This window comes from Giraffa tippelskirchi, chromosome 4 (genome assembly GCF_054371585.1).
Source record: "Giraffa tippelskirchi isolate mGirTip1 chromosome 4, T2T-mGirTip1v1.2.pri, whole genome shotgun sequence".
Classification (NCBI taxonomy): domain Eukaryota; kingdom Metazoa; phylum Chordata; class Mammalia; order Artiodactyla; family Giraffidae; genus Giraffa; species Giraffa tippelskirchi.
Window position 1 is genome coordinate 165,892,601 of NC_137278.1, and position 20,221 is coordinate 165,912,821.

The 20,221-nt window shown below is 41.4% G+C and overlaps 1 protein-coding gene across 4 annotated transcripts in view; it reads right to left on the bottom strand.

Annotated features, from left to right (window-relative positions):
• ALDH1L2 (aldehyde dehydrogenase 1 family member L2) overlaps positions 1-19,209 on the bottom strand; it is a 63,490-nt gene extending 44,281 nt beyond the window's left edge. The window contains exons 1-5 of one of the 4 annotated variants that reach the window (XM_081595654.1): positions 19,110-19,209; positions 6,920-7,064; positions 5,481-5,715; positions 3,327-3,492; positions 621-770 (exon numbers count right to left, since the gene is read on the bottom strand). In XM_081595654.1, the coding sequence (XP_081451780.1) occupies positions 621-770; positions 3,327-3,492; positions 5,481-5,715; positions 6,920-7,064; positions 19,110-19,157 (744 nt within the window). In that variant the 5' untranslated portion in view covers positions 19,158-19,209. Of the gene's footprint in view, positions 1-620; positions 771-3,326; positions 3,493-5,148; positions 5,716-6,919; positions 7,065-19,109 lie in introns of all 4 variants that reach the window. The other 3 variants (XM_081595656.1, XM_081595655.1, XM_081595658.1) reach the window with 3 other exon arrangements.
• Positions 19,210-20,221: the final 1,012 nt, after the last annotated feature.

The window sequence follows — 20,221 nt, forward strand, 5'->3', positions numbered from 1 at the left end:
CACAGCAAGAATATCTAAGGAGTTGGGACAAAAGCCACTGGAAAGCCTCCTCTGGTCCACTAAGAGCTAGCGTTACCAAGGTAAGGAACCCATTGCACTTCCAATCCGAGTAACCTTTAACCTCAGAGATGTTCTTGGAGCTAGAGCTCCATCTAGCTTCTGATCGACTCCTAGCAAGGCTAGGCACTTCCTGACTACCAATCCAAGTTGGAGACCTAAGTAACAGTACACAGTAACAGCATAGATCACAAGTCCCTTGAAAGACTACGATCTGACAGATAGGTTAGTAGTTCTAATTCCCAAGAAGTTATGAAATGGTCAAAGAAACTGGAAAGTTTGACCAAGAAAGGAGAGTTCAGTCCACTTGCTTTGCCCATTTCTGGTCAGTCCCTGAAGGAGACATTGGGTGCCTCTTGGCATTGGCAGGTCAGTATAAACCCTCGACACGTTTCTGCCATAAGCCGTATGAGGTCACCACGGAACTGCAGAGCAGGGCTCCTTCTCACTTGCTTTGTGCAGGGGGTGTAATTTATTCACACAGCATACTGTAGAGTTAGTAAAGTACAGCAGAAAACGTGTTCGCTAGGAGAACAAAGAACTAGAGCTCCAAGCATCCTTACCTTGTCCTGAAGAATCCCGGACGATCCCCCAAGATGAAAGGTTGTTACTGAACCACTAAAGACGCCGGGATTCTTGACCTCCAGAGGAGAAGAATTCAATCCGGGGCCAGAGATGAGGCTTGATTGCTCAAATCTTTTGTGTAATAAAGTCTTATTAAAGTATAAAAGAGATAGAGAAAGCTTCTGACGTAGACATCAGAAGGGGGCAGAAAGAGTGCCCCCTTGCTAGTGTTAGCAATGGAGTTATATACTTTTTAATTAGTTATTACAGTGAATCAAAAGAATGTCTGGAGGTTGTAAAGACCTTACTAGACCCACTCCCATAATTTACATTTTAAGATAACAGGATTAGCCAGAAGGTTTTTTCCAGAAACTGTCCTCAAGCAGGATACATTACTGTTATATAATCCTAAGGATGTAGAGGGAAAAAAAGTTTGTCCTTTCCTCCTCCTTGAGAATTCCAGACCCTTATCTCCTCCTCGAGAACCCCAGACCCCTCTCTCCTTGGAGACCCCTGGACTTATCAACCTGCCTAGGAATTGACTCTCACAGGTGGCGTTAATGGTAAAAAATCTGCCTGCTTGCCAATGCAAGAGGCATAAGAGACTCGGGTCCAATCTCCGGGTAGGGAAGAGCCCCTGGAATAGGATATGGCAATCCACTCCAGTATATTTGCCTGGCAAATCCCATGGACAGAGGAGTCTGGTGGGCTGCAGTCCAAAGGATCACAAAGAATCGTACACAACTGAAGCAACTTAACACATACACACACACACATATGGGTTAGCTTCTTTATGTAAAATATCCCTTGGTGGCTCAGGGAGTAAAGAATCTGCCTGCAATGCAGGAGACCTGGGTTTGATCCTAGGAGAAGAAATGGCAATCTACTCCAGTATTCTTGCCTGGAGAATTCCATGGACAGAGGAGCCTGGTCAGCTACAATCCATGGGGTCACAAAGAGTCAGACATGACTGAGTGACTAACTAACTAACTAACATCACACAAGTCCTACAAGGTGGATATTATCAGTCTTGTTTTACATATGAGGAAATTGAGGGTTGCAAAAAGCCTCAAGCAACTAGCTTGAGAAAAAGCAACTAGCTCAAGATCACAGAGATAGCTGGTAGGTCTCAGAGAAGGGTCTGTATCCAGGTCTATCTACTGCCAATATCAAGCCCGCACTTTTAAACATGACTCCTTTATTTGAACACATTTCAATCTTCTCTTGCTTTTTCAATGGAAATTTTAGGAAGATAATTGTAAAATAATTCATTGGGGGTTATTTCTGCTCATCATGATGATTCTAGAAAATAATACATTGTTATGTTTAAGGAATTCACCTGGCTTTATAGTTTAGGACACCTGGAATAAAAAAAAATTAAAGTCTGTCCATGAGTCTGATTGCCTTTGGGATGTGTCCTGTGTCCCCTTCTGTGCACCATTTATTTTTACCTTGAGTTGAGAGCCTCTGTCCTTCACTGGGAGACCTATGTGAGCTCATGTTCTCAGTTTTCTCTCTAAGTACTCACAGCTAAGTACTCCAACCTCTACAAGAGCATGTGGAGGGAGCCACCTGGGACAGGTTCAAGTTTAGTTCATTCATTCCACACATTTATGGCTATAATCCAGGTTTGCACAAATGCTACTGAACACACAGAATACTACTTTGATTATAATGATCATTTTGAGCACCTACTGTGTTCCAGATGCTTTATACAAATGTCATTTAATTTTCACAACAACAGCCTTGTAAGTCAGGCAGTAGTGTCCACATTTTATAGATGAGGAAACCAAGGCTAAAGAGGCTAAATGACTTGCCTACTATACAACAAACAAATGGTAGAACAAGAACTACTGTCTTAATCATTGTGTCAGTCGCTCAGTCGTGTCCAGCTCTTTGTGACCCCATGGATTGTAGCCAGCCAGGCTCCTCTGTCCATGGGATTCTCCAGGCAAGAATATTGGAGTGGGTTGCCATTTCCTTCTCCAGGGGATCTTCCCGACCCAGGGATCAAACCCGGGTCTCTTGCATTGCAGGCAGATGCTTTACCATCTGAGCTACTAGGGAAGCCCCCCCCCCAATCAAACAAAATACTGCTCTGCTCTCTCCTAAATCAATGGCTGCTGTTTTATATCATCTTATTGCCCACCTCTGTGCTGTACTTCTACCATATCAAACACTAGAAGACAGTGAATGATACTGAAATTATCTTTCAATGTTTTTACAGGTTAATATATCATTTCTTTGTGATGTGCATGTTTTGAGTTTTTACTTCAGAGCATACCTGAACAGATAAAGCAGTGTCAAATTTCGCCCTATTACATAGACTGATTTTAAATGTTTTTGAAGGAAGTCCAAATTACATAGCAAAATTTCTTCAGATTTTGCCACTTCTTTACAATTAGTCATTATAAACAGGATGGAGATCCAAATAGGGGGTAAAATAAATGAAGTTTGATGACTACTTTATCCCATTGATCACTGTCCTCAGAAGAATAAGTCAGCTTCACAGAATAAGAAATTCTGAAGTTCAGATTTCCTCCCTCAATATACCATCCTATTAGTAAATATAATAAAATCTAATTTTGTTTTTTAGACTTTTATTTTTAGTAAAAATTCATAGGAGAAAATTCTCAATAAAAGAGAAACATTGCCAAAACTTTAAAGGTTTACTAGATTCTCCTTGATGGCATAATTGTACTGACCATGGCCTTGATTCCTTCTGGAAAAAGAAATCGATTATAAAGCGCATCTACTGTATCATTGGGCTCCACATCACACGACCTCTGGAGAAGGATGGGTCCTGTGTCTAAACCATCATCAGCCCAGAAAACAGAAAACCCAGCTTTCTTATCTCCCATGATTAGAGTCCTGTGAAAAGAAGAGTTGGAACGTAACACATTGGTTAACTATATCATAAGGTGAATTAGTAACATGAAAGTACAATATGGTTACAGTGGAAAATAGACAGTGAATGAAGCTACTGTGCAAATTAGAGCAGGTCCGGGAGAGATCAGCATTCATAAAAAGTAGAACTTAATGGCTCTGTGATTTTATACATCCCCATCTCCGTAATCTTTCTTATTAACACATAGTAATGAAAAGGCATCAGACACCATCAGCACTACTTCTCACTGACTCCCAGGTGTCGGCTTTCTATTGTAACATCAAGTAATTTTGCCCACCAGGGTCCAGTTCCCACATTGCACCTGACCCTGTATTAGGCAGAATAAGATCATGGAAGATAAAACAGAGGATAGTCTGCAGTGTTGAAAGGAGAACTGATGTTTAATTTAGGTTGTATAATTCAGGTATAGGCATCACTTAGAGCTGGAATTAGATTGTCTATAAATAAATAATAGTAAAAGAGGGTAGATTAATTCAACTACTTGTATTATGTGTTCTATAAATTTAGCCTAAGAGGAACTACTGACCCTACAGACCTTATGGCTTCCCAGGTGGCGCTAATGGTAAAGAACCTGCCTGCCAGTGCAGGAGACATGAGAGACTCAGGCTCAATCCCTGGGTCTGGAAGATTCCCTGGAGAGAGGCAAGGCAACCCACTCTAGTATTCTTGCCTTGAGAATCCCATGGACAGAGGAGCCTGGAGAGCTACAGTCCATAGAGTCACAAAGAATCAGACACGACTGAAGCAACTTAGCACGGACACACACAGGCCTTATAATATATACAATAAACCAGATAGATGGGAATACATATATAAAAGCATATCAGAGCACAAGCTAATACAGACAGAGTATGAAGTGATAGGTCACCCATACTCTTCACTGAAATCATTGTTACCTCTCTGAGCTACTAGCCAAGAAGACCAACTCAATCAACCAACCAATCAATCAACTACTCATTTCAGAAATCTTGACGAACTAATTGGCACTGTGTTATCAAGAGCCTTGAAAATATTCATATACTTTGAGTCAATGATTCTGCACATGGAAGCAATGTGAAATGAGAAAAAAAAAATACATGTTTAAATACAAACATATTAACTATAGTACTATTTACAAGAGCCAAAAAGAAATCAATTCATGTAATCAGTATTGAAACATTGGGTTGGCCAAAAGGTTCATATGGGTTTTTCCATAGTATGCTATAGAAAAATCTGAATGACATTTTTGGCCAGCCCAATACAATTACACGTTTTTCGCCACATTTAAACCAATGGTAGATTTTCTGCCTATATGATAACTTGACCCTGAGAGAGAGCTGGGGGTTATGCAGGTAAAGGAGAGATGGTAGAGACAGTGAGAGAGGCCCACCTTGACCCACAGTATAGTGTACCTATGATACTGGGCAGTAGCAGGCAGTGTTCTTGAACCTGGGCCTTATGGCAGTAAAAACGTTAGACCATAGTCCTTTGTCCCCTCAAGAAACTTAACCTTGAATGGGGGAAGAGAGACCACGAGAAAGATAATTTCAGGTAATTCAGCATTTCCTGAAATGTACCTGAGATACTGTACACAAAAAAAGTTCTATGGCCAGATAAATTGAGGAACACTTTGTACTTACATTCCCCCTTGGAGATTAGGATGCTCACATGAAAGCACATATTAAATTCTCTAAGTTCTGAGAAACAGAAATCCAGCATAAACCAGACTTGTCTGAACACAGGATGTTTGCTTGCTCAATACCTAGTACATCCAGTGGAGCCAATAGGTCATAGAAGATTCTTGGGAATGCTGTTCTGGCTTATGCAGTACCTCAAGAGCTCAGGGAGTTCATGCAATCAGGACCTCACAATTGTTCAAGCATACCTAGATCCTTGATCACCTAGGTTAAAAACAGAAAGATTACAGGCAATAGAAATGGGCCCATCTTGGTTATTTAAAGAAAAATCTCACCAGTTGATAGCAGAAGCTCCTCTGTGCCTGGGAAGGATAGACGGGTGATAAACGATGGAACCATGCTTTGGGCCGTCAATTACGTCCATTGGGATGAATTGTGTGCAGAAGGGAAGCACGTTGAGCTCAGCACCCACAGATCTGTAGGCCTCCGCCACCTCCTTTATGGTCTTGCCCTTGACTCTCCATCTAGGGAACTTGAACACAGGGGTCCCATTTTTCTCTGCAGCCAATGCTGAGCATGAAAGAGAAGATTATTTTCATCAAAAAAGTTTAGGCCATAATTTTGTATTACTAGGAGTTCACACATTGTAATTTCATGAAACATCTACAAATAAAACATGATGAAGAACAATTTAGATTCTGACCATCTCATGGTCCAAGGTAGCTGCTTTAATCCCCACTGTATAAGTTTAAGGTGTACAGCATAATGATTTGACTGACATACATCATGAAAGTGATTATCACAGTAAGCTTAGTAAACATTCTTCATCTCATATACATACAAAATAAAGAAAGTAGAAAAAACTTTTTATTATGATGATAATGCTTTGGATTTACCCTCTTAACAACTTTCATATGTAACATACAGCAGTGTTCATTATATTTATCAGGTTGTACATTATATCCCTACTCCTTACTTATGTTATAATTGGGAGTTTGTACTTTCCGACTGCCTTTATCCAATTCTCCCAGTAACAGGAACTAGAATAAACACCAGAGCTGCTTCTTTCAAGAAAAAAAAAAAAATTTAGAGTTATCATAGATATTATTTCCCAACCAATATATTGCATCATACCAGTGATTTATAAAGATTCAAGTCACAAGCCAAGATTTCTAGATGCTAGTTCTTATTCTCTACCTGTAGACTGTTTCTATTGGATTGACCAAAAAGCTCATTCGGGTTTTCTGTACCATCTTACCAAAAAAATGAACCAACTTTTTGGCTAACCTAATATCTGTTTCTTGCCTTTTTTTCAACATAACTAAAGTGAGCAAATCAGAATCACCCTATAGCTTTGCTCTGAGGATGGCTATTTTCTTTACCTACTGTTAAGAGTCAAGCAGCTATCGGCTATAATTTGTTCTGAGATAAATGTGTTCTTTATAAGCCCACATCAATTGCTATTATTGGATGTGGGCTTCCTTGCATTTGTATTGGCACCTCTGCATCAGACATTATTCTACATGTCTCATAGAACCTTTGGAAAGTCACAAGTGTAACTCAGGAAAAACATATGCTTGGAAATTCCTCTTATGGACCTGATGATTACCACACTAGTAAGTGAAGAAACTCAGTACAACAGGGGCCTGCATCTTTGTCTTGAGGCCCACAAGAGAAGGGAGAATGTTTGAGTCTGTATCCACCATACAAATAGACTTGGCCTGAGAAGGCCAAGTGCAGAGTCCATGATCCAGTTGCTCTAAGATATACTCACCAAGTGGGTCAGCTTTTCCATCTCTGTCTGGAACTGTGAACACTCCCACGACTTTGTGGCCTTCTTTGCAGAGATGACTGTAGACCTCCTGTCCAAAGAGGCTCTGACCAATAAGTGCCACTTTCAGCTTGTTTTTGAAACGAACCTGTGAAACAATTCAGTAGTGACAGGTATTAGTATGGATGGGTTTCCCTGGTGGCTCCATGGTAAAGAATCCGCCTGAAGTGCAGGAGACACACGTCTGATCCCTGGGTGGAGAAGATCCCCTGGAGAAGGAAATGGCAACCTACTCCAGAATTCTTGCCTGGGAAATCCCATGGACAGAGGAGCCTGGCAGGTTACAGTCCATGGGGTCACAAAAGCCAGACATGATTTAGTGACTAAATAACAACATTAGTATGGATAGAAGATACATGGATAATAAATAACCTTTTCTCAATAATACCAGATGGTAAGGACTACAAAAGGCTTAAAGATCTACAAAGTAAAATATTTTTTGACATACACTGAACTCAGACTACATGCTACATACTGCAAGTAATTTCACACCTAAGTATTCCTCATTTTCCCTTTGCTTTCACTCACATGATTATTCATTATAATCATTGAGATTGCGTATGTTTTTACAAGGTATTTCAACTCCTTGATAAAATGAGACCAGATGTTAACAAATAAGCCCAAGTTTCATAGTTAAAAAGAGTGTAATCATCAGCAAGATCTACCCCAATAAAACAATGTTTTTATGCCCCACAATTTAGAAATAAGAGCTGAATCATCTCTCATCTCCAAAAAAATGCCAAGAATTAATATCTAGTAAAATATAGGGGTCAAAACCTAGTGCCACCCATTCCTTATTAGTTGTGTGACCTCAAGCAAGTAACTAATTTTTATTTGCCTTTTTTTCTCATCTATAAAATGCAAATAACACCAACTCACACAATTCTGATTGAAGTAGATGACAATATGTATTAGGCTTAAAGCAGTGTCTGACGCACAGCACTGTTTAAGTAAAAGCTTTAATAATGTTTTAAAGGTTTTGCTACATAGTAGACAATTCTATGTTTTTTCACACAGTCCAGAATTCCAAAATTCTTGGTAAGCAGCCATGAAATGAAAAGACGCTTACTCCTTGAAAGGAAAGTCATGACCAACCTAGATAGCATATTAAAAAACAGAGACATTACTTTGCCAACAAAGGTCCATCTAGTCAAGGCTATGGTTTTTCCAGTAGTCATGTATGGATGTGAGAGTTGGACTGTGAAGAAAGCTGAGCGCCGAAGAATTGATGCTTTTGAACTGTGGTGTTGGAGAAGACTCTTGAGAGTCCCTTGGATTGCAAGGAGATCCAACCAATCCATCCTAAAGGAGATCAGCCCTGGTTGTTCATTGGCAGGACTGATGTTGAAGCTGAAGCTCCAATACTTTGGCCACCTCATGCGAAGAGTTGACTCATTGGAAAAGACCCTGATGCTGGGAAGGATTGGGGGCAGGAGGAGAAGGGGATGACAGAGGATGAGATGGCTGGATGGCATCACCAACTCGATGGACATGAGTTTGGGTAAACTCCAGGAGTTGGTGATGGACAGGGAGGCCTGGCGTGCTGCGATTCATGGGGTCACAAAGAGTCACACACGACTGAGTGACTGAACTGAAATGAATCTTTACTCATTTGGTCTCAAGATCTGGATTGATCTAATGAAATGTTTTTTTATAGTCTTTGAAGGTGTCTTATAAATTAACACAAAATCATTTGGCTTCAAACTTGACTGAACTGACAACACTATTTATAGTCTTTAATATAGTATGTTTTGCTGCAGAAAAAATCAATCGCTGTGCTTAGTTACAAATACTATCCCAGACCCTGCTATAAAGTGCACGTAAGTTTCTATGTACCATACTAACTCTATTAAGTGTGAATAACTCTGAACCCCAAACACATTTGGCCCCACAGGTTTCTGAGAAGGAACTGAGGTCTGCCCATTATTTCATTAATTTAATCTTCACAACTATCCTGTTTTCTTATCCCTCATTTTGTATCATTCTATGAATGAAGAAACCAAGGCTTAGAAAAATCTAGTTTATCACCAAAGTCATACTGGCAAAACAAGGCAGAGGTGAGACTTGAATCCTGAGCTGTCAAACTCCAAAGCCCACGTATGTACTTAAAAATAAAATGAGCCAGTGCTGCCCATCTCTTCCAATTTCTTTTTTTTTATGTAAAAAAAAATTGAAGTATAATTGCTTTACAATGTTGTGTTAATTTCTGCTACACAGCAATGTGAATCAGCTATACATATATTTTAAATTAGAATATAATTGCTTTACAATGTTGTGTTAGTCTACCTTCTTTTTAGAACACTACACTGACGCACAAAAATACACTGACTGTCAATAAATATAAACATCATATAGATAAGAATGGCACTAAAAGAGTTAAAGTTTTTAAGGACTGTCTTTAAGCAATTATACCTTCTGTAAATTCTCCCAAGAGGAAGCCTTTTCACAAAGCTTAAGATAACATGTTGACGTGATGATTGTTAAGATGGTGAGGAGAGTCACCAGGTGAAGCGGGCTGGATGCAGGATTGTGCACGTAGGGATGGTAATCAGAGAGTCATGATCTCCTATGTGAGTCCCGTTTTGGCAGAGAACCAACCCCAGCTCCCCAGAGTTCTTCCCATCTTTCATCCCACCACGTTAAAATTCAGCTCCACAAGATTTGGACACAGAACGTTTTTCGTTCGGTTTGAATGGGATTCATTAATGTTCCAGAAAGTCATTCTAAATTAGCTAAGCCTCACTGTTAAAATCTGACTATGAGAAACTTAATTTTCCCTTATTTCCTATTTTATTTATTTATTGGTTTAATTTTTTTTGATTTAAAAAAATTTTTAAACTTTTTATTTTATATTGGAATAAAACCAATTAACAGGGTTGTGATAGTTTCAGGTGGACAGAAAAGGGACTCAGCCATACATATACATCTATCCATTCTCCCCCAAACTCCCCTCCCATGCAGGCTGCCACGATGAGCAGAGTTCCCTGTGCTACACAGTAGGATTTCGTTGGTTATTCATTTAAAATATAGCAGTATGTATATGTAGATCCCAAACTCCCTAACTATCCTGTCTGTTTCTGTTTTATAAATACATTAATTTGTATCATTTCTTTTTAGATTCTGTAGAAATATCATATGACATCCCTTATATGGGGAATTCACTTTACTAAGGTCTTAAATGGCGTCCCCTTTTAGGCATGAACTTAAAAGCATGCAGGTTCACACCTTCCCTGTGAGCTCATAATTAATCAATTAGGGTTTGGGTTTAAAAATTCCTTTCCAGGGCCAGCCAAAGCTTCTATCCCCAAAGAGCCTAAAGCCTCAACATCTAACAGATTCTTACAAATGGATAGATTAACTCTGTAAGAACAGCTCAATTTGCCTACAGATAACACACAACTATTTCATTTCCTCTCATTCAAAAACTCAAAATGTTCGGTAAATACTCTATTTTCAGATCCTATAATTAATGCTGTTGCTTGATACAGAACCCATGAGCTTGCTAGCTTACAAAATTTGGCTTTTACCTCACACCATTACCGATGCCAAATATTTTAAGACTTCCTAAATGTTAGTCGTAAAACATACAAGGGCCATGAGGATGAGCTGACTCAAATGTAGTGTGCCCCCGGCTATCATCTTGTTATTGGAAGTTCAATTCCTAAATCAACAGTCTCCCAGAAAGTGTTTAAAGAAACCATGTCAGTATCTCTGGAAATTCTACATTCACTGAAACACTTTCTGAGCTTAGTGGTAAAACTGAAACTATAAAGGCAAGTTTCTAACAGTGAGAAAATTTCAGAGTTTATGATTTTAAGTGTTTATAGTGAGTTAGTATAATTCTAAAGAACTGAACTGGGATGTTTTACTTTAGTCGTATTTCTCCAAGTATGATCTGAGGACTGACGGTCCGTGTTGGCAGAATCAGCTGGGAGGAAATGTTAAAAATGTGGTTTCCTGGGTCCCACCCCTGATCTACTGAGTCATACCCTCAGGAAGCTGGCATTAACTCAAAAGCATATGAGGAAATTTGGACCCTGTCTCTGCACCATATTACCCAGGAAGCTGCATTTTAACAAGCTCTCCATTGACTGACGGGCACATGAAAATCAGCAAATCTCTGGTGTTTAGAATATGTGCCCATCCCTCCAAAATGCATCTGCCCTGGGGAGTCTGGGTCAGAAAGAAGCGATGGAAGTAACAGCAAACATTCTAATGAGACCCTGGGGTGTGCCAGGTATTTAATATATGTTATCTCATTTTGATTGCCCAATGACTCTCAGAGACAGGCACTAATAAGTTGTTTTACAGATGAAGTGGAGAAGGGAATGGCAACCAACTCCAGTGTTCTTGCCTGGAGAATCCCATGGGCAGAGGAGCCTGGCAGGCAACAGTCACCAAGAGTCAGACATGACTGAAGCAACTTAGCACAGATGAAGAAATTAAAACAGAGAGATTAAGATACAGCCTGGAGTCCAATCACTGCTAAGTGGTAGCTATGAGATTCTAATCCAGTTATCACATCAGTGCCATTGTTTTTCTATAACACCAGCTGTCTGGTATCAATTAAAATCTGAATAATAATAGTACTTATCCTTTAAGTTACTATTATTATTGTCATAAGGATTTAGTGGGATAAAGCCTGTAATGCGGCAATGCACAGTGTGTGGCAATAGTAAATGCTCAAAAAATGTAAGCTATACAGAAGAACTGTACAAAAAAGATCTTTATGACTCAGATAACCACGATGGTATGATCACTCACCTAGAGCCAGACATCCTGGAGTCCCAAGTCAAGTGGGCCTTAGGAAGCATCACTATGAACAAAGCTAGTGGAGGTGATGGAATTCCAGTTGAGCTATTTCAAATCCTGAAAGATGACGCTGGGAAAGTGCTGTACTCAACATGCCAGCAAATTTGGAAAACTCAGCAGTGGCCACGGGACTGGAAAAGGTCAGTTTTCATCCCAACCCCAAAGAAAGGCAATGCCAAAGAATGCTCAAACTACCGCACAATTGTACTCATCTCACACACTAGCAAAGTAATGCTCAAAATTCTCCAAGCCAGGATTCAACAGTATGTGAACCATGAACTTCCAGATGTTCAAGCTGGATTTAGAAAAGGCAGAGGAACCAGAGATCAAATTGCCAACATCTACTGAATCATCAAAAAAGCAAGAGAGTTCCAGAAAAACATCTACTTCTGCCTTATTGTTTACACCAAAGCTTTTGACTGTGTGGATCACAATAAACTGTGGAAAATTCTGAAAGAGATGGGAATACCGGACCACCTGATCTGCCTCCTGAGAAATCCATACGCAGGTCAAGAAGCAAGTTAGAACTGGACATGGAACAACAGACTGGTTCCAAATTGGGAAAGGAGGACGTCAAGGCTGTATATTGTCACCCTGCTTACTTAACTTAAATGCAGAGTACATCATGTGAAATGCCAGGCTGGATGAAACACAAGCTGGAATCAAGATTGCCGGGAGAAATATCAATAACCTCAGATATGCAGATGACACCACCCTTATGGAAGAAAGTGAAGAAGAACTAAAGAGCCTCTTGATGAAAGTGAAAGAGGAGAGTGAAAAAGCTGGCTTCAAACTCAACATTCAAAAAATGAAGATCATGGCATCTGGTCCCATCACTTCATGGCAAATAGATGGGGAAACAATGGAAACAGTGAGAGACTTCATTTTCTTGGGCTCCAAAATCACTGCAGATGGTGACTGTAGCCATGAAATCAAAAGACAACTGTTCCTTGGAAGAAAAGCTATGACCAACCTAGACAGCATATTAAAAAGCTGAGACATTACTTCGTCGACATAGGTCCATCTAATCAAAGCTATGGTTTTTCTAGCAGTCATGTAGGGATGTGAGAGCTGGACTGTAAAGAAAGCTGAGCACCAAAGAATTGATGCTTTTGAACTGTAGTGTTGGAGAAGACTCTTGAGAGTCCCTTGGACTGCAAGGAGATCAAACCAGTCAATCCTAAAGGAAATTAGTCCTAAGTATTCATTGGAAGGACTGATACTGAAGCTGAAGCTCCAATACTTTGGCCACCTGATACGAAGAACTGACTCCTTGGAAAAGACTCTGATGCTGGGAAAGACTAAAGGCAGGAGGAGAATGGGCGACAGAGGATCAGATGGTTGGGTGGCATCACCAACTTGATGGACATGAGTTTGAGTAAACTCCTGGAGTTGATGATGGACAGGGAGTGCTGCAGTCCATGGGGTTGCAAAGAGTCGGACACGACTGAGCGACTGAAATGAACTGAACTGAACTGAAATGTCAGCTAGTATTATTATTATACTATAAGTAATACCCAGGTAAATAAAAACGATGATAATGAACCTTTCCTACTGAGAGTGTACCATGAGGCAGGCACTGTATTGAACCCCTTTCACTAATTAAAAAATGTATCAAATCCTTATCATACATCGTTAAGACTCACTGTGATCCATTTTACAAATGAGAAAACAGGGCTCAGAGAAGTTAAGTAACCTGGCCACAGATAATAATAATAATAAGGGGTAAAGGCAGGATTCAAACTCAGATCTATTTCACTTCAGCAGATGTACTTCTATTGCTTTCCTGTGTTGATGGTCTTCCTCCTCCCATCTTTTCCTTTTTTTTTTAAAGAAAAATTTGGCAATAGTTTGACAGGTCAATTATGGGATACAGTTTCATCAGACTTTCTAATGGATTACCATGGTGGTCCTGATATGGGAGACAGTTATCATTTGTTAAAGGGCAAAGGCTGGTAACCAGAGGACATTCTTTAAGATACTATCAGTGCTTGTTTTGTTTGTTTGTCATAGATGGAATTTATTAGGATTTACAGAAGCATGAGAGGATGTACCGCAAAAGTTTGACTTTACAACAAGGGAAGTACGGTATCAATGTACAGTGTTAGGGATACACAGCAGAGGTTCACATTTTTTAAAGGCAATGGATGACATCTACTCTTAAATACAATAAAACCCTTAAAATAAAAATAGGGAGACCAGCAGAATCTCTACATTGGTGAGAAAGGAGAAGGGGGCATAAAATGATTCACAGTCTTTCTAAATCTGGGTGATAAGTGCTATTATCCTGGAATTCCCTTGAGATAATCTTCTGCATTAGAAGAGCCTTTTGCAGGGTATAGGGCTTTTGCTTCTTAAACTATTAATATCAAATATTGCATTCCCGTTGTTATCCACATCCTAGTGAAACTCTCTTGGGAAGCAAGTTAATATGAACTCATTATGCTCCAATGGTTGAAAAAAAAACACAGTCTTCTACAGAAAACTTAAAGGCACAGTGCTAAGAGTCTGAGCTAACCCAAAGCCCTTCTTAATAAAACCATTTGAGCAGGGTGTAAAATAAGGTCAAAGCTGCCTATGTTAGAAATTGTGAGAACTGGCAGGTTTTCCAATGATAATGGGAAAGGACCTTTTTCACAAAAGAATAAAACAAAATAAATTTTTCTGAGACAGTGAGATACCTAACTCTTAAGGAATTATCTGGCACGTGGTTTCCCAAATCATGCCTGACAGTGTGCAAGATCTGTTCAACATGCATGTTTTGGGCATTTGCCATGCTCTGGGCACAGTGCATAGTTGTTGTTGTTCAGTTGCTCAGTCATGTCCAACCCTTTGGGACCCCAAGGACTGCAGCACACCAGGCTTCCCTGTCCTTCACTATTTTATGGAATTTGGTCAAACTCATGTCCATTGAATCGGTGATGCCATCCAACCGTCTCATCCTCTGTTGTCTCCTTCTCCTCCTGCCCTCAATCTTTCCCAGCACCAGAGTCTTTTCCAAAGAGTCGGCTCTTGGCATCAAGTGGCCAAAGTATTAGAGCTTCAGCAACAATCCTTCCAATGAATATTCAGGGTTGATTTCCTTTAGGATTGACTGAATTAATCTTACTGTCCAAAGGACTCTTGAGAGTCTTCTCAAGCATCATAGTTCAAAATCATCAATTCTTGGGCACTCAGCCTTCTTCATTATCCAGCTCTCACATCTGTACTATTGCGTGGTGAAGTGAAGTGAAATGAAAGTCGCTCAGTCATGCCCATCTCTTTGCGACCCCATGGATTATACGGTCCATGGAATTCTCCAGGCCAGAATACTGGAGTGGGTAGCCTTTCCCTTCTCCAGGGGATCTTCCCAACCCAGAGATAGAAACCAGGTCTCCCACATTGCATGCAGATTCTTTACCAGCTGAGCCACAAGGGAAGCCCAAGAATACTGGAGTGGATAGCCTATCCCTTCTCCAGTGGATCTTCCTGACCCAGGAATTGAACTGGGGTCTCCTGCATTGCAGGATTCTTTAACAACTGAAATATCAGGGAAGCCCCCTGTTGCGTGGTAGGGGCTGCAAATCAGTGACCTCACAAGAGGATTATATTTGGCCCACAGAGCATTTGTAAAAGAACTGTGATAAGATTTTTGGGAGGTTTTGCATTAGCAGACTGAATTTCTGACTTCTCTTTAAAAATCAGGAGGTTTGTCAACCATGATCAACATCCCCATGTGGCAATGGTCAGCTGGAGCTGACCAGGGGATGCCGTCCTTCAACTCTGAATGTGGTTTACTCAGTCCAGCCCAAATGCTTCATTCGTCTTACCTGTGTGGCCTCTGTGGGCATTTTTGTTTGGGATTCCTATGCTAAAGGCAACCAGAAGAGTCCCTGTCCTAGTTTGGCTGAATGCCTTTTCATATTTTATTCCCCATTTGTATTTTCATTCCGTTATTATTCTTTACCTAAAGGCAAGTTTAATCATTTGCCCTAGTTATCTACGAACTCCTTGAAAGCAGGGACTATTTATCTCTTCTCTTTTTTTTTCTTCCTTTTTGGCTGTGAGACTCTGAAAAAGTTTTTTAACTTCTCTGCGTCTCAGTTTCCTGCTTTATAAAATGGGCATGTTAATATTACTTACCTCACTGAGATGTTTTGAAGACTAAATGAGTATATGCAAAGCATTTATAATAGTGCCTGGTGCATATAAAGTCCTAGACCAATGGTATTTATTATTATTTCTTCAGGATTCAGACCAACTGCTCAGTATATAATATATAATTTAATGTGGATTCAGACCAAGTGCTCAGTATATAATATATAATTTAATGTGGTTTGAAGTTGAATTTGAGGGTCCTAAATTAAACTAGACACCAAAGCAGAGGGTCATGCAATAAGGAAACAAGTTAAAGATCTAGTTGCTAGAACTAGGATGTAAAGTCAGTACTTGGTTCCAAGAAGCAGGGAAGGGTCCTCTTGAAATGGATCATAAAGTAACCCCAAGTCCTAAACCCAGAGCACCAGCCAGGCTTGTCTCAGACACTGGCAGAGGAGCTAAGTAACAGACTGCCAAATAAATATAAGGCCTAAATAGCCCCCGCCATTGAGAGAAATTAAGAAGCAGTCAGCCAGGCAAGATACTGGAGGTGGACAATAATAGCTCATTGACAAGGGTTTTATTGCTAGATATAGTTGCACTATTTAAAAAGATCCAGCCATATCATTAAGCTGAGATCATTAAATAACTGTAAGTCCATTTCTTTAAGACAGAGAATTAATTATGCCATGAAGTGTTTTAAGTAAATTTTCTCCTTGGATTTTATTAAATTCTGAGAGGTTTTTTTTTTCATTCTGGTTTAATACAAACTCAAAAGCACTGTGTGATTTAAAATTTTTTTTAAGATGAAGGTACAATGTATATACAATAAAACACCATTTTCAGTGTAAAATTCTGTGAGTTTGGACAGACACACAGTCATGTAACCCCTGCTACAATCAAGATATAGAACAATTTCATCATCTCACCAAATTCCCTTCTGTCCCTTTACAGTCACTCCCTGCCCCTACCTCCAACCCCTGATAATCACTGGTCTTTTTTTCTATCACTATAGTTCACTCTCTCCAAAGTGTCAGATGAATGTGATATGATATGCGCTCAGTTGCTCATTCGTGTCGAACTCTTTGCAACACCACGGATTCTAGCCTGCTAGGCTCCTCTGTCCATGGGATTTTCCAGGCAAGAATACTGCAGTGGGTTGCCTGAGAGGATCTTCCTGATCCAGGGATTGAACCCACGTCTCCTGTACTGGTAGGTGGATTCTTTACCACTGAGCCACCTGGGGACCCGTATAAATACGAAACACTTTGGATTTGTCTTCTCACATTTAGCATACATATCTGAGCTTCATCCCTATTGTTTTTATCAACAGTTCATTACGTTTTCTTTTTTTTCTGAGTAAGAGTCTACCATATGGATAGATATACCACAGTTTGTTTATCCTGACACCAATTGAAAGACATTTAAATTGGTAATTATGAAGAAAGCCTCTGTAAACATCCAGGACAGGACTGGGAAGCCTGGAGTGCTGCACTCCATGGGGTCGCAGGGAGTCCGACATGACTGAGTGATTGAACAACAACAACAACTAACATCCATAAATAGATATTCCTATGAACATAAGATTTCATTTCTCTTGGGTAAATACCTCTGAGGGCAGTTGCTGGGTCATAGCATGGATGTATGTTTAACTTTATAAAAATAGGTCAGTTGTCCAAAGTGACTGTACCATTTTGCCCTCCAACCAGCCATGTTTGATTTCAAACAATTCTTATAGAATACAGTCTAAAGGATGACCCTCCATTTTCTATAGAGTAAAACATCCCAAATGCATCACCTAATATTCCATGTTCTCCTTTTGGCCACTGAAGAACTTGCCTTCTCCCCAGCCATATGGCAGAGCTCTCCCCCATGTATTCCCAGAGACAGACTCAGACACCTGACCTTGGACCATGCCTGGTGCCTCCCCACTTGGGTGTTTTTGTTTATGCCATTTGCTAACTGGGATGTTCATCTTTTATTACTGAAAGCTTATGTAATCCCACTATTGACATCTTTTCATCCTTAAAGAATCCTGTCTGCTCTCCAAAAAAGACAATTAAAGGTATTGACAGAGGAGGCCAATGAAATAGGCAAACACAAGCCCCTTGCTCTCTGTGCCATTCAACACAGATTCCCATGCACCACGTAGCAAGAGAGGGCTAAGGAGGAGTCTAGAGCACTGCAGAAGAAAAACAGCAAAGTCTTTGCCACAGCAGGTCTCTTTCCCCTTATTACAAAAATAACTAGAACTGGCAGCATGGAATAAAGTGAATTTTCATTACTTGTGGCTGTCTGGGAGACCAAAGCTTTTCCATTTATGCAACTTTTGGCCGGGTTCTGGATGCGACTCAAGACCTCTCTGCTCCAAGTTTTTTTTATCTCTGGATTGGTACACATGCACATATGACTCTAGCAGAGAAGAGGAATCAAAATGCCAATTCTTTTATAACACAGCAAATATACACTTCCTATAAAAGAGATGAGATAGATGGGATGGATCTGTTTTCTTCCCTAAACAGCTTGGACTCTGCCTAGATGCATAGATGCATCTCTTCCCAGGCCCTCCGAAGTGCTGAAGTCAGCGCCACATGCAACGTGTCCTCCTTCGTTTCATCGCTGGAGAAGCTGATGCAATTTCAAGGCGCCAGGCCGGGCCAGGGCTCGGTTCTTGCACAATTGTTTACCAGTATTCCACGGTGGCTGCTTCCGCAGCGCCTGGTAATCGTAGAAAGCTTGCCATCTGCAGCTCCGGAATAATGAGCTGGCAGTCACCGGCTGGGACTGCCATTGTGTGAATGAGCCCTGCATGCCCATCGGGAGCGCTGACACCTGTCGGGCTGCGGAGGAGGACCCGGTCGACTTGATGCCACTCTCCTCCAAGAGGTGGACTCGGTCCTGGACCTCCGCTCCATCTCGTAACCAGGCAGGGGTCTCAGCATTGAAACGAAAACTGAAAGGAAGCCGATTCTTTGCCCCTGGCCGAGTAACTGTCTCCACCCTGTCAATCCCAGCCAGACATCCTCAGCCCGTCCTGCTAGAGGACAATGGCTCGTTCAACAAGCCCATTCGGGACCCTCCCAGGACCTTTACCTCCACTCTCCCGGTTAAAAAAACACAAAAAACAAAAAACGTTGTCTTGCAAAGTAAACAGCTGCCCACCCTAGCCCCTCCGCCCGGCCCGCCCGGGATCTGGAAAGAAGCTCTGGGATGAGAGCCGGGACCCTCGCCCGGGCGAACTCACCCTGCTGGTGGAGAAGCGCCGGAGAGCCTGGCCGCCCCGCCACAACATGCTGGAAAGGAGCGCTCGCGCGGGCGGCCCGGGGACAGCTCAGCCCAGACTCGGCCTGCAGCCTCCGGGTCCCCGGGGAGTCCCGGGACCCCGCTTACGGCCCCGCCCCTTCGCCTGGCCGGGCTCCCGGGGCCAATCCCGTGCGACGGGGCGGGGCGTGCGCTGGTCACCCGGAGCTGCGCTGGTGTCCAGCCAGAGGGACGGCTTCTGGCGGCTGCCTCGGTTCCACCCTCACTAGCTGTGGGATCTTCTACCAGTTACTCACGCTTCTGAGGTATATAAGGATCTGCCTTAAAGGCCAATCTGACACCCCAACTCATGTCCTTAACACAGTCCTGAAAAGACAACGTGGAGCCACGGAAAATAAAGGTTGGGGGCACCTTCGCCACGTAAGGGTCCCGATTCCTACCTCGTAGTCTGATAAGAACATTTAATGAGATTGTGTATAAAGCACTTGACAAAGGGCCTGGCACAGAGCTGGTCCCTGATAGATAATAGATAGATGGGTCCTTTCCCCTCACCTTCCTGAAGAAACGCTCAAGGCATGCTTTAGTTGAACACCTGTATTAAACACAGCTCCTTAGCCTGGCATTCAAGGCGTCTGTAGTTTGGCATTTACTCATTTCTTGCAACTCCTTTGCACCTGTAATTCAGTCTGAATGTAGTACTTTTCTATGATTTCTTGGACAATACCTCCCAGGAAAATTTGCCTCCTGTCGCCTGTCGCTTATCGCCAACTAAGAATGACCAAATTCCTTCTCTGCTTAAAGGTATAGCTCAAAAGTTGCCTCCTGGAGAAAACAAATGTTTTCCTGATTATTTTTCCTCCCCCACCTCCTGACATCTGCAAAGTAATCTTTCACTCCTCTGAAGTGGGAAAGATTTTTCTCTATGCATCTCTTCAGTTCAGTTAAGTTCAGTCCCTCAGTCGTGTCTGACTCTGCAACACCACGAACTGCAGCACACCAGGCCTCCTGATCCACCACCAACTCCCGGAGTTTACCCAAACTCATGTCCATTGAGTCAGTGATGCCATCCAACCATCTCATCCTCTGTCATCCCCT